This window comes from Camelus dromedarius, chromosome 6 (genome assembly GCF_036321535.1).
Source record: "Camelus dromedarius isolate mCamDro1 chromosome 6, mCamDro1.pat, whole genome shotgun sequence".
NCBI classification, from domain to species: Eukaryota; Metazoa; Chordata; class Mammalia; order Artiodactyla; family Camelidae; genus Camelus; species Camelus dromedarius.
The window spans coordinates 39,682,389-39,709,786 of NC_087441.1; the positions used below are offsets into that span (position 1 = coordinate 39,682,389).

The following is a 27,398-nucleotide window of genomic DNA, read 5'->3' on the forward strand; positions in this document are numbered from 1 at the left end:
CCTTGGCTCCTTGTGTGTGATCTGTAAAGGGAAGCTATTCATACTAAAGAGAACAGATAGGAAAATATTGCTATAGTCCAAGTGATAATGATGAATTTGACAAAGGTTGTGGTGGGGAGAATGGAAAGGAAGGAAAGAATAAGGAAATACATATGAGCATTGTTAATTTTTTTCTTTGTCCTTAGTATGCTATGGGACAGGGAAAAAAAAGTGGCAGGGTTAATTTACTGTAAGCCAAGGGGTGTGCTGAGCCCAAGGAGATTTTATAGAAGGGCAGGGACGTGATTACCTGGACCATAAGGAAGGCTTTCATCAGAGGCTTTCCTGGCAATGTTGCTGAAACACAGATCAGTGCAGGTGAGTCATACAGAACCTCCATAGCTCAAGGGGTTGATTCCAAGCCTTACATTTAGGCATGATAAATGGCTAAATGTGATTATGAGCGTACTCTGCAAACTGTAAGTGTTTGTGAAAATGTTAGTGTTATCGATCCTCCCAAACCACACTGGAGAGGACAATAGGTGGTTTAATCCTTTATAACCTGTGTAACCGTGATGATAACAATAAAGACGCCCCTCTCTCTGCGTTCCACCAGGGGAGTCATCCCAGGGAACTTTCCTCCTCGCTGGTTCTGCCAGGTCGATCCACTCACTTCCCTTTTTACAGTTTCTGGGACTGGTTTTAGGAGCTTATTTTTTTTAGGGTCTGTCTACTGTGGCTTAAGGCCAGTTGTCTTTGTTTTTAGGGAGATACTGGGAAAAGAAATTATTTGTTAAATTTTGTTACTGAGGATGTGTTTTCTCTTTTTAAAAATGTAGGAGGAAATTACCTCCATCTGATTGGTGCTACGACTGTCCCACTTTGTGCCAGGCACTAAGGCAGTAGAATGGCTAGAATGAGATGCTAGTAAATGAAATGAGGAAACATTAATGGAGATACCACATCTATTAACATGTTGATTTTCCTAAATTTTGATTGCTATCTATATTACTTAAATGTTGATATTCAGTAACACTGCATAAATTTTGTTTTCTTAAAGGTGCATTTTGTCTTCTTTGTAACATAAAGAACGTCCAGTTAGTCCACACTGAGGCTTTAGTTGGCCTTTTTTGAATGAGTAAAATGGCCTGCTGCCACCTGGTGGCAGCATGACTTAGTCAAGACTGGGCAGGCAGGACAGAAAAGTCACTTCAGTACAAACACAGTTAGAGCAGTGAGATCATGTTCACATAATCACTTGTGTTGTATCATGACCTCATATCTAAAACCAAATATATAACTACTCCCTTAAATCAGTTCTCTTAAAATAGTTGCTATTCATTAAGCGTGAATGGGGCCAGGCATCAAGCACTTTTACATCCATTATTTTTCTTAATCTCAAAACAGGCCTACAGGGTAATAATTTATTGTCCCACTTACAAATAAAAAAACCCAGGCATAGCTTCCCCAATAGGTTGCTGTAGCTCTCCTTTGATATTATATTCTGTCTCCTGATGTGCTGCTGAGTGCTCTGTCCTTCCAAGCAGATTTGAAACCCTGGTGTCATGTTTGATCTTCCATCTGGTTCACTGCTCACCCATCATCACCCGTCCTATATTCCTTTGAGATTTTTCTTGTACCTATCAAGTCTGCCAATGTTTCTAGTCCCTATCTTTAAAACATGTGGATTTTTGAAGCATATTCCTGATGGACTTTTTTCAGCTTTTCATGTTTAAATAAATTATAAAATGATATCTTCTTTAAATATCCAAACTATGGAGTAGAATGCAGAGTAAAAAGCAGAAGTCCTTTGTCATCATTTTTGTCATCACTCCCTAATCTCCAGAGAAGTAAGCACGTATAATTTTTGGCTTGTTAGTTTTCAGCATATACATAAAACTACAATAGTCCTAGCGCTCTGCGATTTGCCCTTTTCATCCCGCTGTAGGGCTTGTGGAGCCTTCTGTCAGTGCCACTGAACTTGCAGTCAGTCGTCACCTAAATGTCTGCAAAATAAATCTTAGACTTCAGTTACATACTTCTTTCACCCAAAACAGACATTATACTTTTTGCTCCATTTTCATCTAATTGAAGCATTTCTTCTTCCAAGGCTATAGGTTACTGAGGGTCTCCTCTCCTTTTTGGTTATTCTTAATCAAGATCTCTTTTGTGGCAGGTATGGCTTAGCAATAAAAGTTATTGTCATTAAATATCAATAAAATGTGTGTGGGTGTATGTGGTGTCATTTTATTGGATAATTTTTCACATGTCAGTGTCAAACTCTAACCTATCCTCAGATGTCTTATATAAGTTTCTAATTTTCTTTACCATTTCTGCACCTCAGTATTTCTCAAACTTTTTTTGTGCATCAGATTCACCAGGGAATTTAATAAAACCCAGATTGCTGGGCCCCACCTTCAGAGTTTTCTGAGGTCTGGCCTGAAGCCTGCACATTAGCAAGTTTCTATGTGATGCTGTTGCCCCGGGTCTAGGGGCCACACTTCAAGGATCCCTGATCCACAAGGCTCTCCCCTGATGCCTTTTACTTCCTAGAATGTCCTGATCCCTTCTCAGCACTCGCTCTTTACTGCACGTGAGCTTAAAAAGAGCATTGACAACCAGACCTGGGGTGTGTGTGCCCTTGCAGAATGGGGCCAGTAGGGGCTCTAGAAGGCAGAACTGAGGAGAGTGACAGTTCTGCCCATGGCTCAAACCACAAAGTAAGGAACAATTTTCATACATGCAAAGGGTGGAAAGAATTATCGGTTGCTCATTAGTCTCTGCAGCAGCACATGCTCTAGCAATCACAGTCTATAGCCAATGCGTCATCTCTGGGTGTGAAAGATCACAGTATAACACCACTATAGCCAGAAAACCATTTTTAATTTATTTTCTTCACTTCCTGTTGGTAGTAAAATTCCAGGTATTAAGTGAGCTGATGTATCCAGTCAAATAGTTACATGTATTTCATTGTTACTATCAATTCAATACTGGTGTGATTTACCTTGTAAAGTGATTGTACCAATCTATTATACAAGAATCCAGAATTGGCGAGACAGAAAAGAATTTTCAAAAATTCACCACAGAGTTCTCTACAAAGGCAGTAAAATTACTATATATCTCTAACCACTTGATTTGCAAAAACTGCTCGCTCATACATGTACCGGGCAGAGAAAATACATCATTTACAGGCTTGATTATTCAAAATACAAATGTATTGTATGTGTTTGAAACTTATAATAATGGATATTTGCTCTTTAGAATGATGAGACATAGGCGATATAATTGCACTTCTGAGAATTTAATCGGCCAGATAAACTGTAATTCTTGTCAAAGTTTACATATCTACATTTGGACCAAACATTTTAATGTTAATGCATAATAAATACACTAGAAATCAGGGAAGTGCATGGAGTTGACCCATGTTGCTTTTTTGCTTTAAATATTTGTATGAAGAAATTTTGCCATTTCTGGAAATGGGTAAAAAAATTGCCTGAGTAACGATTAGCTGTCACTTAAGCATGCATGTATCCATAAAAATGTATAGTGTTTTAATATGTTTGCTGAAAAATTTCATAAATGGCATTGTAATGGTATGTATCATTCTTCAACTTCCTTTTATGCCTGAACAATTTGTTTCAACTGCCATATACTATTCCATTTTATATCCATAACTAAGCTTATGTATTCCCCTACAATGGACATTTAGGTTATTTCCAATTTTTCAGTGCTAGAATTCTTCAGTGACTGTTCTTGTAGTATATATAGGATACAATCTAGACATGAAACTGAGGTAGTATACAAATACTCAGTTTTACCAAACATTGCCAAATGTTCTTTTGAACTAGTTGTATCAAATGACATTGCCACTAGTATTGAATAAAGGCTCCTTTTTCACATTTTTCCCAACGCCTGTCTGTGAGAGTTTTAAATTTTGTCCAGCCTAAAAAGTGTGAAATCTCACTTCATTGTTTTTATATTTAATATTATTAATATCCCTAATTACTGACAATAGATACTATCCTTCTTTCCTTATTTTTATTAGTTATTGGGTTTTTCTTTTCTGTGAATGGTCCAATTATATACTGTGTCAATTTTTCTATTGTGTGGTCTTTAAAAAAATTGGTTATAGGTCTGTACACAGTCTGATTATGAACCTTCTTTTTGGTTATATGCTTTGCAAGGACTTTTGCCAGTTCTGTGGCTTATAGTTTAACTTTATTTTATAGTAATCTTGTTGTTGCAAGTTTTTAATTGTGTAAAGTGTAATAAATATTGTCCATCTTTCCCCTTAAGGCCTGTATATCTTTTTCTTTTTGTCTCGTCTAAGAAACCTTCCCAAGTCCAATATACTCAGAATTTTAAAGTTTGTTTTTTACGTTAGGTCTCTATGTAAAATTATTGTGTATACAGTAATTTTTAATTTTTAATTAAAAAAAACTTTAATATGGATTATGAGTAGTACCAGGATTTATTCACTAATCCATCCTTTCGTCACTAATTTGAATATCTGGATCTGTTTGGATTTTTCATTATGTTCTATTCACTTATTTCTGAAGTTGTAGGAAACACACATTTCTGTTTTCCTATAAATTCATTACATGGCCACCTTGGAATGTTTCCAAGCCTTTCATAATTTCAGTTGGACAAACAATAGTCTGTGGACCTTAATTTGGCTCCTAATGTTGAATCAGTGTGGTAATCATTAGTGTCGTCTACCAAATGTTTCTAGTTCTCTGCCTTTGGGGAAGCAGTGGGATTGCATTTTCTACTCTCTTTGCATTAAGGCACCAGCATACAACTTATTTGCCAATGGGTTTGTTTTTGAGTAGAAGCTTTAAATAGAAGCTCCAGGAACCAGCTTGTGATTTGCCATACTTTCCAGTCCTGTATCAGCAATCATGGAAGCATGGAGATGAAAACTCCCTGGCAGATGTAGAGATGGACATAGCGTAGGTGACCTTCAGTTGACATGAAGATGAATGAAAAGTGAATCTTTGTTGTCTTAAACCACCGAGCTTTTTCGGAGTTGTTCATTACTCCAACATAATCTGGCATTTACTGACTAATATTGTGTAATTTGCAATTTGATGACTGGGAAAATGGTAAACAAACATTTTTCTTTTGTTGAAAAGTACTATTTATATTTGAATGCCTCTCTTTTCAGTTTCTCCCCCCTCTTCAATTGTGTCCCCTGGTGCAGGCATATTCCCTAATGCCCGTGACCTGTCAAACCAACTGGAGCCAGTTTTTGATGGCCTCTCACAGCCTGCAGTTCCCCACCCAGCCTGTATTTCTTCCTTCAAACCTAATTTCTTCTCTTTGAGTGTTTACATTTTAAAGATGATACCAGAAAAGATAAGTATTTTACCTAAAATCTTTAAATGATAAAGATCAACATTATGACCTGATAGTGAAAAGCTGGCTTTCTCAGTTTCCTCTCATTATCACATTGGTGTCTACTGACTTGATAAACCTTTTAGACTGGCTCTGATATTAAAATCCATAATTCTTCGTTCAGGTTGATCACATTCACATTCATTGACTCATATTTCTGGAATGTTAAGGATAAGACGGTAAAGAAAAGACATGGAGGATACTAAGAAGATACATCTCAGGCAGAAGTATCTTTTTCACATAATTTCTTCACCAGTGAAAATTTCCTTCTAAACACACAAAATCAGCTTATATTGTGGCAGAACTGGGCAATGACAGAGGTAGGGAAAGAGAACTACATTTTTAATTGTTCGCACTCTGATGTGAAATATATGACTCCCTGGGTTGGAAAGCTTGCCTCCTGACACCTCGGAGGTGTTAGGTGAGGCAGTGGACCGTCTGATGGTGATGATGAGTAGTTTCAGAGCGCGGAACACGGCCGACTTATGCGGTGGGCCTGCCCTGGAAGCTTTGGATTCGACAGAAGAACACAGGGCCTCTCAGAATGCAGGTGTGAGAAGGGATGGGGTAGCAGGCATCAGCCAAATTCTCATTTTATAATATTTTAAAGACTCCTGGTGAGGGTTGCAGACATCCAGAAAAATCACGTCAAGTGTCAAAGTATCACATTTATTTATTTGCCTTTGCCAATGTTTATACATGTTATAGTCTCACTAAAGAATATCAAACCTTTCCGATATTGGAATGCTTTCATGCCAAGCTTCCTGCTCCTTAAAAAAAGTGTTGATTGGTTAGTTAACGTTTATATCTTTCTCTTTTTAGGTGGTTCTTTGGAGGAATCAAGAGAGTAGATGCAGAAAATCAACTATTATATTCAGGAAATCAGACGGGTGCCTTTTTAATCAGAGAAAGTGAAAGTCAGAAAGGCAACTTCTCCCTTTCAGGTATGGGCACTGTTTTGTGTGATTTAAGTATGGATTTTAGTGTCTGTCATCACAAGCCTGCTGTTTGAACATGGATATGTTAATTTTAAATTTGCCTTATTTGTTATCTTCACAATGGTGCCAAAGTTAAACCTACTCAGCTACTAAAGAGTAATATAAAAATTAGCAAGAAGTTTCTATCTATGGGTAGCAGTCTATAAATAGTGTCAAATACATGCACTCTAGGTACGCAATGAAAAATACATCGATCTGCCTGTGTTTTCTCACTTTTGCATTATCTAGGAGTCTATCCTTCTAGGGAAATGGGAAGCAAGAAGCAAAATCTAAACTGTTGTCAAAACTGATCTTTTCATAATACCTTTTGCTTTTTCATTTCATTTGTCTCTCCCTGGTAAACAGAAAATGAAATGAAATGCTGAATGCAAATGTGCTATGTGCTGGAAACTTTGACCTGAACTGAACTCGGACTCTGTGAGTTTGGTACCCATTTTCCTTCCTCACATCTAGTGGTCCCAAAGATTAGGGCAGATGGATTGGAACTGGAGAGAATTAAGGGCAGGGGTGTTAAGGCAGGCTTTTTGGAAAGCTGGTCCTTCAGCTCACACGTATTCTGGCTCTGAGTCAATATAGTATTCTAGAATCATTTGGCTTCAACTCCCTGCAGACCTAGTTGGAAAGAGCTGTTCTGATGACCATTCTTGAAATGTGCTCAAGATGATGTGCCTCTGGCCTTTCTTGTCTATACCAGGGTGATAATAAAAATATTTAATGACTGATATAGGATGGGCATTAGCTGTTCAGAATTGATGCCCCACCAGGCTGACTTCACACTAGTGCACACTTAGGTGACATATGTGAATATTGTATTATATATAATAACTTTTTTTCTGATTATAAAAGTAATAAAATATTTTCACATAAACAGAAAAGCTCAAAGAAGAATAACCTAGACTATCGCTTTCTGAAGGTACATTTTTAATACTGAAGTACTTTTTCTGGCAAGCTTTTTTCTGTGCTTAATTGAGAAGTATATATAATTAAATAAACAAACACATACACCCATACACAGGGAAAAAAATTGAGATCATTTTGTAAATAAGAAATACATATCTGTAAATGTGTGTGCATTTCTTGTATACATATATACACACATATGTACTTCTATGTATAAATACACACATATTTATGTGTGTGTGTATAATATGGATCTAGGTTCCATTTTTCTTATTTCTGTCTTTCAGTATCCTGTGAACATTTTTGCATTTTTGTCCTTTAGTATTCTCCTACATCATTATTTTTAGAAGTCACATAACTCTCCATTGTATGGCCATGTCATCATTTACTTAGGCTATTTCATACTTTGTATGTTTTCATTATTTTTAGTAATTTTGCTGTTATAAAATGTGGTGCAGTGGATATCCTTATAGATAAATATTTGAAGATTTCCGTGAGAATATTATATTCAGTGGAAGAAAAATTAATTTTTTGGCTATTCTATGCTTAGTGATAAGACAATGTGTAAGAGAACTAGTTGTTTAAATGCATCCACATTCATTTATTTGCCTTTGCCACTATTTATATAAAAAATTAAGTAGTCATTAGTTAGCCCAAAGCTAGATTAAATATCTTAGATTCTAGCATTAAAAATATAGAAGAAAAATATTTCCATGAGGAAAACAAACTAAAATTAGAATTACCTGAATCATACCTTCGAGTAATTCCCAGGCTACAGTGACTATTCTGAACACTCTCCACGCAGACTACTATGGACCAAAACGGCTTTTCAGGCTTAGAACAAAATCACGAGGATATTGGCTGTCATGTGCTGGGAATACTCCAGCGCTTGCTAGTGGCCTTGGGAAGCTTTGTAAGCCTTACTTGGAGATCAGCGTATCATTAGAGATTCTTCTTCAGTGAAGTCAAACCATTTAGAGTTTTGAGACAAATTATCTGATTGCTGTGTATTCAGTAGGGGACAAAGTAAATGCAGACCATTAAGTTCTACTGAAAGGAAAATGTTCTTGTTAGCCAGAGGAGGGCTATTCGGGAGAGAAAAGGAGAGGAAAGGGTCTTTGATATATCTGCATTCAAACGAACAAAGAGACGGACAACCCAGTTGCTGACAGTTGCTCACCACGAAGGATCTTCAGGTATACCAGGCATGGATCTATTTCTTAGTCCAGTCGTCTCCTAATCTGTCTGAACTGATGGTCTTCAGTTTTGCTGACACTTGTGCTGCTAAAGGCAGGCAAATAATATCCCTTTTCTATCTCTGTCCTTCCCACGTGAGTTTTCCTTAGAAGTATTGTCTTTATTCCTCGGGCAACAATGGCTCGCAGCTGTCAGAGGGGCGCTCGTGAGGGAGCATGATGTATCGATGCTGGGGTGGCTCCGAGGCAGCAGCCCCAGGTTGGGGGGTGCTAATTGGCTTGTTGTGATCCTCCCATGGCTGTCAGCTCTTGTGAGGTCTGAGTAGATCTGGAAAGAGAGTTAGGGCCGTGACACCTCTCATAACGGCAAGACACTAATTAGCTGTGAATTACAGCAGTGCTTTTGGATATTACATATTATACGTGGTAGCCAGAGAATCTGTCTTCGTTAGATGCATGACAGGTAGTTTTTGTGGCCTTACTGTTATTTGTCATTGGTAGAGAATAGTTTTTCTGATGAAAAATACAAAATGCTGACTGCATGTCAATGGGTTTAGCTATTTCTTGACTTCAATCAGTTACTTTAAAGGAAATTGTTATTGTTTCGCCATTAATATTAATTTAATGTTTGGCATCCCATAAGCATTTATATTATTACTTAAAGTACACTTTAAGAAAAAAATACTTTGAAGGCTAAAATCAAATTTCAGGGGAGTTTTTCAGGAGAGATTCTGCATTGCACATTGTAATTTTACTTTAGGCAGGTCTGCATAAGAAAACATCCAGAGTAGTAGAGGGAATTCTAGATTCATCCTCAGCGAAACCCTTTCAAGAGCAAATGATAATAGATTGGAGATGGCTGAAAAGTGACTACATTGAGAACATGAGGCAAAAAAGCTTATCAGCAGTATTCAGGGTGATGCATGTAGTAGCTGACATAATTTATTTATACATCTGTGTATTTCTTGAACAAACATTTGAGTGTCTACTCTGTGCCAGTCCTTTGCTAGGTCAAGGGCAGCAGGAGAGCAAGGCATAGTTCCTGGACCCAGTCTTCAGGAGGATTATAACACAGCTGTCTTTCTGGGAGACAAGATGGGGCAGGGGCCAAGTCTCGGAGGGGGAGTCAGGAAAGTTCCACAGAGGAGGCAGGATTTGTGTTCGGTTCACGTTACAAGGTAGCAGCGTGGGAATGGTTACTCCTGGCAAGGCAAATGCACAGAGTTGTGAGTCTGTTTGCTTTTTTGTGGAGTAGAGGGTGGGAAAGGGGGAGGACAGTGCAGGTATGTGTGTGTGTGGCGGAGGGGGAGCAAGAATAGAGAAAAGGAGGAATGGTTGAAAATGAGCTTGGAAGGGAAAATTGCAGCTGGGCTCTTCAGGGCCTTGTATCCCATGCTTAGGAATTTGGACCTTATTCTATGGGTCCAAATGTAGAGGGAAGTTTTAGGCAGAAAGTGACCTGGTCTGACTTTTGATGACAGTGTGGAGAACGGATAAGAGGTTTATAGTCAATAGTTGGAGGAGGAGTGACCGGGGCAAATGCAGTGGCATCACTTGGCTGCTGTGTGAAGTCACAGGTGCGAGACAGCAGAGTCTGTCAGCAGTCTGCAGAGTGGGGCCATGGGACCCACACTCAGCGGGCTGCACTAAGGCTCTGCTCGTCCCCAGAAGCCACATGGCCCCTCTGTTGCTCTCCTCTTTTTTATGGGGCAAGTGTGGGAATGACCGTAGGACTTGGGCTAGCAGTCTCTGTTTTGGTGCTAAGCAGTCTGAGTTTGGATATCAACTATTTGCAGGGTTGTTTGGAAGTCCAGCACTTTTGGGCTTTGGAAACCGTTGGAAATTGCAGCTCCTCTTTTGTGGAAGAGGAAACCATAGGATCTGTGGCAAGTTGAGTTCTGGTGCAGCCCTTCTTGCCAGGCGTAGGCGGCGATGATGGGACAGGTCCAGTGGGGCCGTTGCCATGCAGTCTAGAAAGAGTTCCGGGGTTCTGTACTAGAGACTCCTGCTTATCTGCACAGGTGATGGCCTGAACCAGGCCAGAGGTTTGGCAAATAGAGAGTAGGGCAGGGAGGTAATAAATATTCAGAAGACAAAACCAACAGGGATTGGTGGCTGATCAGAAGTGGGGTAGAAATAAGGGAGCATGCAGAATCTAGGATGACTCTCAGATCTCTGACATGAGTGACTGCAGATTAGTGATGACTCTAGCCAAGATGAGGTATGTAGGAGATATTTACCAGGAGAGAGGAGAGGGGACCAAAGGAAATAAGCTCAGAGGTATTTGAAGCAATTGCAGGAGGACATACAAGTGGCCATTCTCTCTTTTTCAACTTGTGTCTGCCGATTTTGAGCTGAGTACTCGCTATGATAAGTTTCCATTACAGTGAACATGCAGGCCCCGTGGAATATGCAGGACTTTCATAGTAGTACTTTGTGATGCTATGAAGTCCCTTCTTGAGAATATAAGATAGGCGTCTGCAGCAACATAATTTAATTTTAAAATAAATATACTGGAATTTTTAGAACCAAATAAACGTTTTATCCTTCAAAGGGATAGAATGCCATTGTTCCAACTATTGCTCAAATGGTAGAACCGTCTCTACAGAAACGATATCACTTTATGTTAAAAGCCTTAGCTGGGGCAATTCTATGTTCACTGTGGGCAGCTTTGATACTTGGAAGTGGCCAGAATTATCTGAAGCAACTTTCTGAATAATTTGGATGATTAACCTGAGTGATACCATGGACTTATAACTTTGTAAATATTTCTGCATCCCTTTTAAATTAATTCTGAAGGCAATTCAAAAAGTAATGAGCACACGAGCAGCTCCGTTAGGGAAGATGTGTACCCTTTCATGTTGACCTTGTGTGTATCCTTCTTGTTGAACTTACATATTCAAAGATTCATTATATTTATGAGTAACTCTTTCACCGGAGGTAAAAATGTACTTCTCAAACTGGGTTATACACTGCTTGAGCAGATGGAACATACTTTCTTTGCTTCTGTGTCGCACTTCTTGTCTGTCTCCATGGTTTCTAGTGCAGTTTGTAAAGACAGCAGATGCTCAGACACTCACTTCTTTACCTGCCGTCTTCCAGGAGCAAAGGCCAGCAAGGCCACCATCACTTTCCTAAACCTCTGAAGTCTGTCGACCATGGGAGGTGACAAATAATTCTCCTGTTTGTATTTCAGATTTATTTTAGAAAGACAGTTTCTCACCTTGACAGATTAGTTGTTTCCAGGTAATAAGACTTCTGTAGAGGAGACAAAATTGGAGAAATAGTACTTAAGTGAGGCCCTATCTCTCTGCCTGGCACAGGGTTCAGACCCAAACTCACTTCCACTGACTGCTGAGATAACATTACTGCTCCCAGACTTTTCAAGACCTGCTGACTCATTCTAATCTGATGCTGACCAATAGTAAAAGGCTGTGTGTTTCATTATCAGTCCACTGAGCCCCCATTTATTCTTCATTTAAAATTCATATGGACATAGTGGCCACAGAGCAGTAGGAATTCTATAACTATTAACTGGGAATAGAAATAGATTGTATATCCTGAGGAGGGGCACGTATTATATGGTTGGAAAAAACTGTTCCTTGAATTTATTATGCAATAAAACTTCTATGGATTCTGGGACCATTTTGATATTGGTTAAAGTTGTTTTGCTTTTTAAAAAGTGCACATGCTGCAGAAAGAAATTTTTATGTTGATAACTGTATCTCATATAAAATGTATTAAATTTTAAACATGTTGGTGCCATCTTAGAAAATGCCTTTTAATTAAAGTCATAATTTAGTTGTGTTCAACTTAATTGCAAATATCATTTCCTATAATAGCAAGTGGCTTTTTGGTGAGTTATAGTATATGCTGCCTTTTCTTAACATTCCTACTGATAAATTATATTTCAGATGTTATAAATACTCTATAAAGTTAAATTAACATTTTATTACATAGTACATATATCTATGTGTGTGTCTATACACACACATACACATATGCACAGACAAGAGCTTTTTTCTCGAGGGTACTGTCTCACGGAGAAATCTTCTTACTGAAAATCCATGAACTAGCCTTTCTAGAAGTTACAGTGTTCTTAAAAGGGCTTGTATTATGTTTTTTTTTTTTTTTCTCTTTTGCTTGTCTGTGAGCCCATACTGACTCATCTAAATTTTCTCTTCTGGTTTTGCTTACCTTATTTCGTTTATCAAAAAAAAAACCTTTTCTGTATGAGTAGTTTGAGCTATCTGGAGGAAAACACAACAAAGAAATGATGCAAATTATTGTCTTTTGGATGTGACTTTATAATAATCAATTCCAGAAATTAAATATGTAATTGGGAATTAATAGGTCATGTGGAGTTGGTGAAATTGCAACCTTCTTGTAATTCATGACATATTCCATTCATATTAATTTTTTTCCCTTTATTGGCTGCCAAATTAATTTAATCCTTTATTTATATTTTCTCCACTGTTGTGCTTCAAATGAAGTTGGCAGCTAGCTCAATCATTTGAGTTGCATCCGCCTACTTTCTTTCTTTTTTCTTAAATTTTATTTTATTGAGTTATAGTCAGTTTACAGTATTATGTCAATTTCCAGTGTAGAGCACAATTTTTCAGTCATACATGAACATACATATATTCATTGTCACATTCTTTTTCACCATGAGCTACCACAAGATCTTGTATATATTTCCCTGTGCTACACAGTATAAACTTGTTTATTCTGTATATACCTGTCAGTATCTACAAATTTCGAACTCCCAGTCTGTCCCTTCCCACCCCCCCCGCCCCCCGGCAACCACAAGTTTGCATTCAATGTCTATGAGTCTGTTTCTGTTACAGAAGAGATACAGCATCATAGTAGCCCTGTCAACGGAGTCTATCCATCAGTGATTTGTTAGATTCTAGCTAAATATTCTCCCAACTTCAGTGTGAATATAGATGAACTGACATATAAGTGACTGGAGCAGACTTTGTTGCTTACGATCAGGGCTAGTCATGAAAAAGGTGCTAGTCATGAAAAAGTCATGAAAAAATGCTCTGACCGTTGCTCAGAGTGTGCCCCTGTCTTAGAGAGGGAGGACATGCAAATACCAGGAAACCAGGCAGCCTCTGCTCTCCTGTGTGGAGCCAGTCTCATGATTTGGACCTGCCCTTGGCATCGTGCATACCACCCCTCTCCTTTTCTACATCAAGTGGAAGAGCAGCTTCCAGTACAGTTAATGTTATAGAGGTAGAAGATGACAGGTGATGATATGTGTTGCAAATTAGGTGAGGTTAACCTTCTAGAAAGAAGGAAATAAGAACTCTGCTCTCTCATGATTGTGTTTTTCATGCGTTCTTCTGGTTCAGCAAACAACTCAGCATTACTGTCTTTGTCACTTTGGGCTGCTATAACAAAGTCCACAGCCTGGGTGGATTAAACAACAAACATTTATTTTCCACAGTTCTGGAGTCTGGGATGTCCAAGATCAAGGTGCCAGCAGATTTGATGTCTGATGAGGGCCTGTAGACAGGCTGTCTTTTTGCTGTATCCTCTCATGGGAGGGGGTGGGTGGGAGAGAGAGAGAGAGAGAGAGAGAACGCTCTGGTCTCTTCCTTTTCTTATAAGGGCACTAATCCGATCATGAGGATTTCACCCTTGTGACCTCATCGAAATCTGCTTACTGCCCAAAGTCCCACCTCTTAATCACACTGGGAACCTCGGCTTCAACACATGAATTTGAGGAGTAAACAAATTCCGTTAGTAATTACAAAGGACTGAATTCTACATCTTACTGTCAGCAGGCATGCCAGCTGAGTAGGAGAAGATCCGCTCTTTATCCAGCAAAGCCACAGGGGCCGAACACTTGCTAGACATTGGCGATACGTTTAGAGGGTGGCATGTTAGCAGCTCTGCTGTGTGTATACCAAGAAAAGGAAATGTACACTCATCTAAGTGGACAGGAGGGAGGACAGGTGCATATGTTCTTTTTCCTGAACATCAAATTTCTTTTCATTCAAGGATGAGTATAATAAAAAAAAGTCATGAGATTCTAGATGCTCAGTAACAAAATTTTCCAACTTATGTTCTATAACATGAATTCTTTGATAAGCCAAAATCTTCCACAGAAGAGAGTGTTCAGGAGTTAAATGCATTTGAAAAACACCTTATATTATATTCTCTCTGCCGTGACTCAACAAAAACACATTAAAGTCTCAGAAGTCTTAACAGCCAAGAAATTTAACTTTTCAACCCAGAGTTTTCCAGATTACTTGATCATAGAACTGTTTCTTTTTCTATAAAATATGGTTTAGGAAAAATAATAGTGTAAGGGATGATAAACAGTAATCTGAAGATGTAGAGAAAACTGATGTTTTTGAAACATTCACTAGAAGGAGCAGATGAAAAAATTTGAAAGCATTTAATTTGAAATTATAAAATACAAGAAAACACACATTCTATGAAAAGCATAAAAAGCAGCATGAAAAGGCAATAGGTGGGAGACAGAAAACAGAAAAAGTGTGACTTCAGGGATGTAAAGAACAGACTCGAGATGCTTGCTGGAGAGAAGAAAAAATAGATGAAAATTTGTGAGGGCAGACAAACAGGAGACATTTCTTTGACATTTATTAGAATAATTAAATGCAAGCAACAGTTAAGTATGTAGCAGAAGAAAACTTTTCTGAGTTAAAAAAGTTTGTGCTTATTGATGAAAAGAACTCTTAGTTGTTCCAAGTAGCATAAATGAAAAGATACACACTTAGGATATCTTTTCAAAATACTTTAATATCAAGGATAAAGGAAAAATTCTGTGAGCATCCAGGGAGGAAAAAAAAAAAAAACTGCAAAAGGATGAAAATTGAGGTGGTCTCTGAATGTTTCACACTATTAAGTACCAAAACTCAAAACAAACTTAGTCTTTCTTTGTTTCCCCCAACTTTATTGATAAAGTTGAAACCTTCACCTAATCCATCAATTGTTAACGCTCTGCGACATTTCCTTTCTCTCTCTCCATCACTCACATATCTGTATGTCTCATATGTGTAACACATGTAAGTTGCAGATATTATGTCACTTCACCTTTAAAACCTTTAGTATTATCATGTGTGTCCCAGGAATAAGGACCTTCTCCTACATTATTATAATACCATTATTACCCCCCCCCCCAAATTTCACACTAGTGCAATAATATTATCTGCCATATCTCTCCAATCTCTCCAAATGTCCTTGCTAGCTCTTTGTTTATTTATTTACTTTTTGATACAATAAAGGATTATGCACTGTATTTGGTTTCTATGTATAAAAAAGCAATTTTCAAAAATATCAGGAGGAATATTTTAAACTATTTTTTAACCATTCGTTTATTAATTATTCATTCATTCACCCATTCATTATAGAACTTTCATTTGGGTTTGCTATATGTCATAATTGTGTAAACAAATAAATAGCTCACACTATAACACATTTGATTATTATGTATATAAAGCACTTATATGCAAAGTGCTTTAAGAATCCAGAAAAGAGAACAATTATTTTCTGAAAGGGATTGATAAGGGAGGGCATCACAGGGAAAGAGATGACAGTAAACTGTATACCAAATAGTGAGTAAAAGTAATGGGAAATAGTGTGCATAAAACTTATCTTTCTATTCAGATAATGTTCATTCTTAAGGATCTTTCTTACTTTGAAAAATCAGATGATGCTCCTTAGATTAGAAATAAATCATTTTTTGTGATACAGTTTTGAACTTTTTAAAAAATAAAATGGAGATCTGTAAATTGTTCATCCATTTCCACCAATATGCTTGAATAACTAGCAGTGTGTTAGGTTGTATATATTATAAATGTGATCATGATAAATTCAATATGGGTTATATTTTTGTTTTGTTTTATTTTTGTTTTTTGGGGGGAGGTAATTAGGTTTATTTATTATTATTATTTTTTTATTTAACAGAGGTCCTGGGGATTGAACCCATGACCTCATGTATGCTAAGCATGTGCTCTACCACTGAGCTATACTCTCCCTCCTTGGGTTATATTTTTGGATAGCAAGGCATTGCCAGACCTGAGATGTGAATACAGTTCTCTCTGGATCTTCAGCTCCGATAATATATAAACTTAATGATCTCCAACTGGAAACAGGGGGAAGGATTAAAAGAAGAGTTGAGCAGTGGAAGACAGAAGGAGGCAGAGATAAGAAAGAACATTTGAAGCATGGTGCTGAGTTTCGGGTTGAACAGGAAACTAAGACATGTTGGCTCTGGAAATAAATGTCAATGACTCACAGGCCTTCCAATTCCTCCTCCTTTCCTCTAGCCTTGAGCAATTTAGTCTAGTTTATACCTCAGGGAAATAATTACTAAATAAATGTTTACATTTCAAGGTTACCTGATTCTTAAAGTATCTAAGTAATTTCTTTTTGTTACTCTAAGTGGCAAAAATATGTTATTGAAAAAAATACTGTAAAATTAAGCCTAACCAGAGTATTTCACATGGTGTTTATAACAAGGCTGAATGCTATACGTGTACCTTTATTTTAAAACCAAAATACCATACTGGCTTCTACTTTCTGCTCCCCACTCATGACAACTGCGGCCATTGAGGGCTTTCAATCAAACTTGTGCTCCCTCTTGTGGCACGTCAAGAAATAGCATGACGTTGTGAAAGCAATACAGGTTTTATGTTTTGTTTTTTGTTTTTGAGACCCATTAATTTATAGGAATATCTCCAGCAACTTGTGCTATAAATAAAAATATGCCCGACCGGCAGTAATTTTACTTTATTAATGTCAAAAAGTTGACCGAGTTTTACATTTTCTTAATAATTTGGGTGTTTAGTTTCTTTGTGGTGATAGCTACATAAGATGTGTTCATGACATAAAAAGTAAATGAAATAAATAAAACCCAATCAATAAATTAGTAGCTCTAATTTTAAGCTGTATTTAAAATGATACACGCATATTGGCTACTTTATAACTATTTGTCAGCATTGCATCAATCATGAAGTCATTTCTAATGCATTTTAGAAACGTGCTTTGCATTAAGTTATTAGACATTTTGGCACTGGAACTACAATCTAAGAAAGTACTCTGTTGTCTTAAAAGCCTGTGTGTGGCAGGGACTAAATTTATTTTTCTATTTGTTTCAGCAGGGCAGGGACTTAGCTTAAGTCCTCTCTCTGCATAGCTGTCTCCTTATCACCTGCAGACACTTTTAAAAATGTTTTGCTAGAAGTAAAATACGGAGGAAGCAAAAACATAAAAGGAAAAAAGCAGAAATTATATTCCTGTTTTCATATAATTTAAGTAAGAATCATTTTCTGTATATCTCTTAAGTGTATAATCCTGAACAAAATGATGACCCAGGCCTTAAAGAACTTGTGATTCATTCATTCGTTCAACAGATACTTATTTAACGCCTACTGTGAGCAGTTAGTGTTCAAAGGCTGGGCTACAATGGTAAACAAGACAGTGCCTGTCCTCATGGAGTCTTCTAGCTGGCAGCGGAGGGGAGAGGCCAACTAAGTAGAAAAGACACACTCATTTAGGAAAGATATCCACTTATTTGTTGTGTTACTCTGTCTTTTACAAGAGTAAGCAAATACTTGGAGTCAAGGAAAACACTTTGATTTTTCTATACAGAATAATGATGGGTTGGAGTAGAAATGAGGGTTGCTTTCTTACATTGGAGATTTGAAAGAAATCTGGAAGCAGAACTTTATGTTAAGATTATCTAGGTTGGGAAGATGAGGTGATCAGAGCTTCAGCTGGATTCTCCCGTTAAGTGTACTGCAGTTTACGGAATGAACTCTGCAGCCTGGCTGCTTGGGTTTGGCTTCTTCCTCTTACTATCAGCGTGGCCTTCGGCACATCACTTAGCCACTTTGTGCCTCAGATTCTTCTTTAGTAAAATGGACATTAAAAATAGTATCTACCTCTCCATGGTGGTGTCTGGATTAGATAAGTTGGTACATGAAAAGCACTTAGAATACTGCCTGGCACAAAGTAAGCAATGTAAGTATTTGCTACTGTCATTAGCATTCGAACCTGAGCAGTAATGAGCCTTTGGAGAGCTTGTCCTATGATCCTGGCTTGGTCCATGGCTTAAAGATGGGCCTCTGGGACTATGATAACTGCTGTCTGAGGTATGAGAGAGAAGACACTGGTGTTGTTCTTTCCTCTTTGAAATTTGTGGTATAGCTACAGCATTTCATTTTGTTTGTTTTGGTAATTTGGGTTGCAAAAAATGAGGATTAGGTACATTAATAGAGCTGCTGGTGGTGGGGGGGGGGGGATGCCCAGTGTACAGGGCAGAATCCTAAGGGCCAAGCACATTACTCCGTGTATAACCCACTGCATCTCCCAGGAGGTACCTTTTCACAATGGTGAGTCTCCAGACTTTGCAGGTTTCATCTAAATGTTTTAAGTTTGTGTCTTGGTTTTCTCCTTTGGAAAGTGGAAGTCATGATTTTTCTCTACCTCATCTGAATGCTATGGTGCCTATATTTATTTCCTTGCTAGAATAGTAGAATTAAAAGATTTGAACTATGAAGGACTTTCAAAACACTTATGTAACTGAAGGAATTGGAAGCCAGACAGGGTAAGTTGCTCATCCAAGGTAACGCAGCTAGATGTGAGCATAGCTAGTTCCAAAATTGGATCTTTTGACAACTTTTAAATCTCATTCAGGTCACATTGCTTTCTTTAGAATGTCCTATCTTAATCAGTGTTTGCCCTTAAATCTCAGTGGTTTACTCACGTGACAGTTGCTGGATCATGCTCAGCTAGGTCTGAGGTAGCAGGCCTCAGTTCATCTCCATGCATCTTTCATTCTGGGACTCAGACAAAAGGGGTGGCCACTGTCTGGGCTGTGGTACTCTCCTGGTGGAGAGCAGAATATTGGAGAGGTGTGGGGAGGGGAAGGGGAGGACAAACTATTCAGACTATTTAATGCTTCTGCTAGGATGTACCGCATGTTGTGTTTGCCCCCACTCCAAAGCACGTCACACAATCACATCCAAAGTCAATGGGATGGGGAAGGGTGTTCCACCTATTGGAAGCCGTGGCAAAGGCCAGGAGAGAATGATTCATTGACATCATGTCTCATATAAGTAAATGCTATCAAAGAGCTCAAAATCCAGTCGGAGAGGTACAGTATAAATACACAGGAACAACACTGTGGAATGAATTCAATAGCAGAAGTCGATGTACAGTGGGATACGAAGGACCAAGTGCGCTGCTCTGCTTTCTTAGGTCTGGAGGCGTAATGGAGGAGGAGAGCCTGAGCGGGGCCTTGAAAAATGAATTTGACTATGATATGTAAACAGAATAACATTCTAGTTGGAGCAAATAGTTTGTGCAAATGCACAGAAACAGGAAGCACCATGGTGCATTCAGGAAACTACAGATAAGTGTTTAAGCTTTGAGGATAGGGTGCAGCAGATAATCTCGTTAAGGCATGTGAACTTTAGGCAGTGGGGCACACTTGAAGATCTTTAAAAAGGAAAATAGCAGGTTTAGATTTGTGTTTTAGAAGACGACTCTGGTGGCTGTGGAAGATGGACGGTGATGGTGGAGACAGGGAAAACAGTGTGTGAGCTTACTGCAGTGGTCCAGGAGAAACTGAGGGGGCAGTGGGGAGAAGAGATTGGTAGGACTTAATGCTCAGTCAGAGATAAGAAGTCAGGAAGAGAGAGGACTCCAGGGTGACCCTCAAATCTCTAGCTTTACTGTCTGAGTATCAGGATGGCAGGATGGCCATTCACTGAGATAAAATATTCAAGCTGGGGAGGAAACATGGGGAATAAGATAATATGAATTAAGCTTTTGACTTGGTACATTTGAGGCACCAGCAGGGCTCTGGAAGGTGAGAGTGAGAGCAGCAATGCAGAGAGAGTACAGTCACCAGAAGCCAAATGTCTGCAGTGTTACCAACTGTGGGTTGTGAGAGCTGATATGGTGGTCCAGGTCAGAACCAATAGAGAAAGAGCATGTGCCGGCAGAGAAGCTTGAGAACTAGTAAGAATAAGAAAAATAGAATCATGGCATTAGATGGAGGAGTGTTCAACCTATGTTTTCCTTTAAAGCTGCCAGTTGCAGAAATAGACCTTCTCTGCAGCATTATCTCATCTCATGATTAAATAGTACCAATCAGCTTACTTGCTCCCAGAGCTGTGAGCAGTGTCGTGTGAGAACTGTCTAAAAATACTTGCTGTTGGCAATAGAAGGAGACAGTTGGTGGAGGGATTAAGAGTATGGTGAGGGATTCAGAATCTTGTTGCCTGGTTTTGAATCATAGAATGAGTATTCACCTGCTCTCTATCCAGGGGAAAATCACTTAATCTCTCTCTATACTTTAGTTTCTCCTCTGTAAAAGGATCAAAATAATAGCCATATCCCATGGGGTTGTTATGAGAATTAAATAAAATATTACATAAAAAGTACTAGTACAATGCTTGCTTAAGACAGGTGCTCAGTAAAAATCCAGTTGCTTTTATGTTTATGCATGAAGAGTGCACCTTTTGCATGGAAAGATGGAGGTGCTGGTCCACCTTGCACTGGAACATGTGCTTTGAACTGTTTTTTGGGAGGCAGTGATGAATCACTCTGAGTATCCACAGTTGTTCACCTGGTTCACTCCTGAACTAGTAAGAGTCATTAGGAAGATGGTTGGCCAGCCTTTAAAGTGCAGCCTGTGACTAGGAGATTGTTCGTCGTTATGTGAAGTGTTTATTTGAACACGACCTGAACTATACTTGCTGTGAGCTGTGACAGATGAAACCATGTCTAAACAGACTTTTGTAAACTTCGTCTAATACTTGTCTGAAATAAACAGAACCATGTCTTCTATCAAGGGTCCTCATCCAATATGAAGACATTTCCAAGAATGAGAGCTATCTATTTTTGGAAATGCAAAGGAATAATGAGTACATTACCAATAGTTGTCTTGAATGTGTAAAAACAATGAAAAAATGGAAGGAGACAATGTTCTGCTATGAAAATCAATTAGCTAATACATGAGAAGGTCCTTTGTATTCTCACAAGAATATAAAAATTGATTTCAAGGTATTTCAATTATCATTCATTACATTTCTCAAGGACTTTCATGTTCACTCTGTTTAACATGTCTGCTAATTAGTGAATCGAGGTGCAGAGAGAAGGAGAGGAATTCAGGGCCTGAGGTCTTCTTCATCATCGAGGAGGCTTCCCGAGTTTAGGGAGAGTTTCATAGTGAAGGGGAAGACGGCATTTGAAAAGGCCTAAAACATTCTACTGAGAAATTAGTAAATTATTACCTGAAAACAAAACAAAACAAAACAGGAAACAGGAAATAAGTATTTAAAGGTTTCTATTATTTCTACCATCATTTGCAGGACACCCTAGAAGACTAGACTTGGATTCCAGCCCTGCAACAAGTAGCAGTTTATTTTGAAACTCTAGGTTCATCAGTAAAAGAGGGACTTAGACTGTCACCTTTAAAATTTCTTGTCTTACCCATATCATATTCTCCTTCCACTGATAGAATAGTAGAATTTGCAAAAACTGTTTAGTCTAATATTGCTGTTTCTGAGGAATCTCTTATAATTTGAAACTTCTAAGAGGAGCATCAAACCTCCCATGAACAGAAACCCCAGAGAACCAGCCTATTCCGCTGGGCAGTTCATTTCATTAGAAATTCTTTCTTATGTTTAGTAATGTGCCGTTTTATTTGATTATTTATCATTTCACTTGTGAGTATGTTTACTTACTTCTCTGAAAGGTTTTAAGTTGGCTTACATTGCTGATACACAGCACACAATACAGCTAAACATAAAACAGACAGATCAATGAAAAGGAACAGAGAAGTAGTTCTTGCTAAGCCTCTAATGGGAGATAATTATCATAGTTTAGAAATCAGTTTAGCCAGGGGCTCCCTGGCAGATAAGGCAGAAAGGGAGCTATATTGTGCTTCTCACTGGGCTATGTAAGAAGAGGTCCATTATGATTTTAAGCGTTACGTTCAAAGACAAATGAGTTCATGGGGGTCTTTATATAAAGAATATCAAGTATCATAATAGACAGTGTCATGAGCAATATGTATAGACATTCTTTTTGGTGGTTAGTTCTTATATTGCCTCTCTAAAAACAGGAAGCATTATGTATGTGTTTTTATTTTAAATTCACTATACTTTTATTACAGTTGGTTTGGAAAAACAGAGTGAGTAAAATACTCACAATTCTGCCAGTCTAACACAACTAGCATCATGTTGGAAAATTCAATCATCTCAGCCCTTATGCCATTATAGTTTTCACAAGGAACCTCAGTTGGGTTCCTTCTGCAGGAAGGGTCGCCAGGACGTGTGAGTGGCCAGATGTATCCATTATTATTCTCTTAATTTTGTATCCCATTTATTTCACTTAACATGTTATATATTTTTCTTGTTATTGCCTAATTTTTATGATTATATTTTTAAATTCTCAATTTTCAGATTTGTCATTTAATGCTGTAAAAATGCTGCACTGAACATCCCTATTGCTTTTCCTATTTTGGAAATCATCATCATCAGTGTTTAGTTTCCTGTACAAGTGCTTTTATTGAATTTCATGTTGTAAATGGGCCAACAGTAGTGGACATTATAAGAACCAGCCCTTTGCAATGTGTTGGTGTATTTCCTATTAAGAATGTTGACGAGGACGTTGCTCAGTACATTTTCTGTGTTTTCCTTTATGAGGACCTATGTGAGAAATTTCTCTCTCATTTCATCTCTCAGGAATAGTTGTATTGTGTTTCTTTTTTGGTTTTTTGTAACAGTTTGCTAATGTTTTCTTCAGGGAATCAGGTAACTCAATGAATGAGTTTCCCTCATGGTTGGGAGCTGCCAAGAATGCAGAGAGCCTAGTCTTTGGCACACATCTAGCAAACCTGGAATGGAATCTAAAGAATACCTTACATAAAGACTACCAGCCTTGCTCCTGGAGTCATCGCCCTTCCTTTCCTTTTTGTCCTGTTACCTTCATGCACTTATCTTAAATTTTATTTTATTTTGATAATTTATGCAAGCCTTTGGATCATTCCAGAACAAAGCAGAGATAAAACTAAATCAATGCATGTAAATACTTGGATTATTTTCTTAGGGTAAGTTTTGAAAAGTAGAAGCATTGGCTCTCATATCACATTAGATCTTAACCCAGTGAAAGATTTTCTGTAGGAAACTGAGATAATATAATCCAAGGATGTAAATTCTTGGTGATTAATGCAGATATAATAGTGAGAAGTTATAGTCCCAAGAAGAAAAAAGAGTCAAGTTGCTTCCCAGACACTTTTCTCTGCAATATCAGATGCTGCAAATGCTATTTTCATGTAGAACTGTGGTAGATGCCTTTCAATTAAATTATCTGACAAAATATTGAGTGTTACAATTATGTATTAATTAAAGTGATGCTTGGCTTCATATCATATGTACAAACAACATAACTGACATTTTGTTCTGAAAATTTAAGAGCCAGTTTTGATAGGGGATTGGCCTGGTTTCATAAGGAGTTAGACCACAGGGGTCTTGAGGATAAGAACTAACAGTTTTCTCAAAAATAACATAAGTATCTGGATAAATATATGGTTCAGACTCATGATTTCTATGCTATAATATGGAAGAGATAGCTGATTTTTGTGTAGACGGTAATCGATTATGTTGTCTTTGACTATGAAAGTACCTCAGCTGGTCTCCTGGACCAGTAATAATCCTGGAAGACCTCAGGACATGAGAGCTTTCAGATGTATCCTCAAATAGATTTTTTAGTAAGTTTTTTGAGTCACCTTGGTAGACATCCTCTTAATGAGTCTTCACTTAACTCAACCTACCAGTTTAATAGTCAAACTTACTGATCAATGTCCACAGAACACTGAATATGCCTCGCTGGGAGGCAAGTGCCCTTGGAGACTTACTAGTTGGGTTTTATCCATGAAAAGAGTTAATTTTGTCTGTTCCTTTAGCTTTAGTGGATTTTTTTCCCCAGAAGAGGGGAGAACAATTCTTCTACATGATACCACTGTACTATTTTGAGACAGATGTACTTTTTCCTTTCAAAACTACTCATACTGGAATCCTACTCTATTTGCTGTCAAACAAAATACAGTGTAAAATGAGTGTTTTAATGAGGGCTATAATATCTCAGTTAAATGTTATTTACTTGTTGGTGTTAAACTGTCTTAGCATGATTTCTGAAGCAATGGCATAGGAGAAATTATCATGATTTTCACAGTTTTGAAAGTACAATCCAACCTTCCAAAGAGAAACCAAATAAATAGGAGTTTATAGGTGCAGGAGTTCTTTCACACAGAATAAATAGAAATTTCTTCACTTAGTGTGTTTGGTGGCCACTACAAAATGTAGCCATTATTGTGCAAAGAGTGGAAAATTTTACTTTGAAAGTGGCTCTCCTTTGTTGACAATGCTATTTGATAATACTGATATCCTACTATAGTACTCACACACCACACATTTAGAAATATCTATCATCCTTTGTGAATAATGACACTCAAACCTATCCCTGTGGGAGTACATAGATAAGATCATTATTCTCATTTTCTAGATAAGGAAACTGAAATGAAATTCCTTGCCGAAGGTCAAAGAACAAATCACTGGCAGAATAAGATTAGGGCAATGAGTTCTTGATTTTCTATCCTTTGCTCAATCATCTAAGTCATATTGTTTTACTCAGTATGGGAACAGATTATTATCAGTCACTAGGAATAAGGCTGTGCCCAGATGATGCCAGAAGACCAGCTGAAAAATGAAAATCTGCTCAATCAACTATTTGTTTATCTATAAAATGCCAAACTACTCATTATACTGATATTTTTTCACTGAGCCTAATAGGTTGTTTTCATGTCTTGCAGACACAGCCTCTAACTTAATGTTTATATTGTATTCTAAAGTTAACTCATGGAGGTTCTGTCTTTTTCAAACCTAATTTTGGAGTAATTTGGATTTCATACTTACTTAATATGTTCTGAATAATATGTTAGCCATGTGGTAAACTGGGGACAGAATTCTTTGAACGCACTTTTTGATGAAATCTCACTCCTTTAAGCAGTGGCAAACCATTTTCTATCATCAGAGACAATGTAAAATAAGGTCTCACCATTTGGGAAAAGCTGGGCTTCTGTGTCTGCCACCAATTACTTCTAAATGCATTTGGGCCTGGCATATAGGACTGAAATCCTAAGATTCCATCTGTATCACATGGCTTCCCACAGAATCAGTTACCTTGGAGGTAAAGGTGACCAAATGATCAGGTAACCAGTGCCATGGTCCTTATAGAAGGTCATGGGCAGAAACAGTTGAATTCTTTCAATGTTCAACAAACCTTTATCATACTCCTCACACACGCTTACCTACATCTCTGCAATATATCCTAATTTTTGGGCATGTTCTGGTAGATTCATCAATTGACAGGTGAGACATTTTGCCCTAGGTCAAACAGCATAAATGAGAGTCAAGATGTAAACTCAGGTTGCCTGGACTTTTAGTAGCTCAGTTCATTCAGTAGTGATGCTTCTAAATTTATTGATGGATGAGTCCATTATATTTTATAGTTAGCCTTCTATGTTTTGCAATTGAACTATTAAAATGCTTAGCTAATCTGAACTCATAGTAATTCACAATAGGAATGGCACAAGCATTATCATTCACTTATAGTCTGTGGAATTTAGAATAGGTTTGGTTCATTAGTAAAGATCACAGGGACCAGACAAGAGACAGGAAAGAATTCACAGAGAGAAAGCAATAGTCATTAGAAATGTCTGAACATTATGGTGGAACCATTTGGAAATTTGAAGATTTCTTAAAGCCTGCACTTCTATTTTAATGATGAAGAAATGGAGTCCCAGTGACATTGCCATGTTTTGATCATATACCAGTTAAATTGTAACCTGGGTCTCCCATCTCCCTGTCTATAGCTTTTTGTATTTAACAAAATTACTTTTATTGTGCTTGACAGCTCTAGATGTATTGAAAGTATTGGTTTTTACAGTTGAGAGTTTAAACCTTTATCTACAAATAGTTGGCAAACATTTATTTAGGCTTTCTTTATAATCAATAGCAATTGCCAAAGCCATATCAATCATAGGGATTTGCATCCCTTATTAAGAAAATCACAAGGAGTATTTTAACCTTTCAGTCATCTATTGTCTTTAGTCTCTAGCTTGGAAATCATTAGGTCTTTTGTGGTGCGTTAAAAAGGAATTCCCAAATTTATGTTTAATTTCCATGTATCACTCAGTTTGGAGCCAGATATAGTCCTTCTTGATTAAAAAAGGAGAATTTTTTTTATTGCTTCCCATCATTTCCAACTATAGATCTATTGGCTTGCTAGACATCTCAGCTATAATTTATGTACTTTTCTTTTTGATAAATAGCAAAGCTTGAATTTTCAGGCCAATAATTTATATAAATTACAGGTATAATTTATTGTTAGCTACCTTTCTACTTCTAATATTTTTATTACTTTGTGGAGAAATGAATTGGGGCTAATATTGTTTATAGCTCTCCTTGTTTTTTTTTTTTTTTTTTTGTAGTTAGCCTTTTAACCCATGTACAGGAATATGTTATGAGCCTAGCTCTATATCCTAATAAAACCCCTCTATTTGGCAATGATTATGCAAGGCAATTAACATTGCCCAAAAATTACAGTCAGTAGGAATGGTAATTTGACAGATCAGAAAGTACAAGGATGTGTTCCAGACACTAAAAAAATTGTAATTTAAGAACCTTATATTACTTTTGGAGAAGCTAAATGTATACCTGCTCTCTGTATTTTAATATATAGAACTGAAAGTAAAATATCTTCCTGTATGCAGGTGATATGATTTTTTTCAGTTTTATTGAGATATAATTGACAAATAAAATGAAAAGACATTTAAAATGTACAGCATGATGATTTGAAATACATATACATTGTGAAA

General features: G+C 37.5%; 1 protein-coding gene across 1 annotated transcript in view; it reads left to right on the forward strand.

The window, feature by feature from the left end:
- Positions 1-27,398, forward strand: part of FRK (fyn related Src family tyrosine kinase) — an 80,695-nt gene that overhangs the window by 33,059 nt on the left and 20,238 nt on the right. Inside the window, exon 2 of the mRNA XM_010979183.3 lies at positions 6,199-6,320. Within this exon, the coding sequence (XP_010977485.1) occupies positions 6,199-6,320 (122 nt within the window). The remainder of the gene's footprint in view (positions 1-6,198; positions 6,321-27,398) is intronic.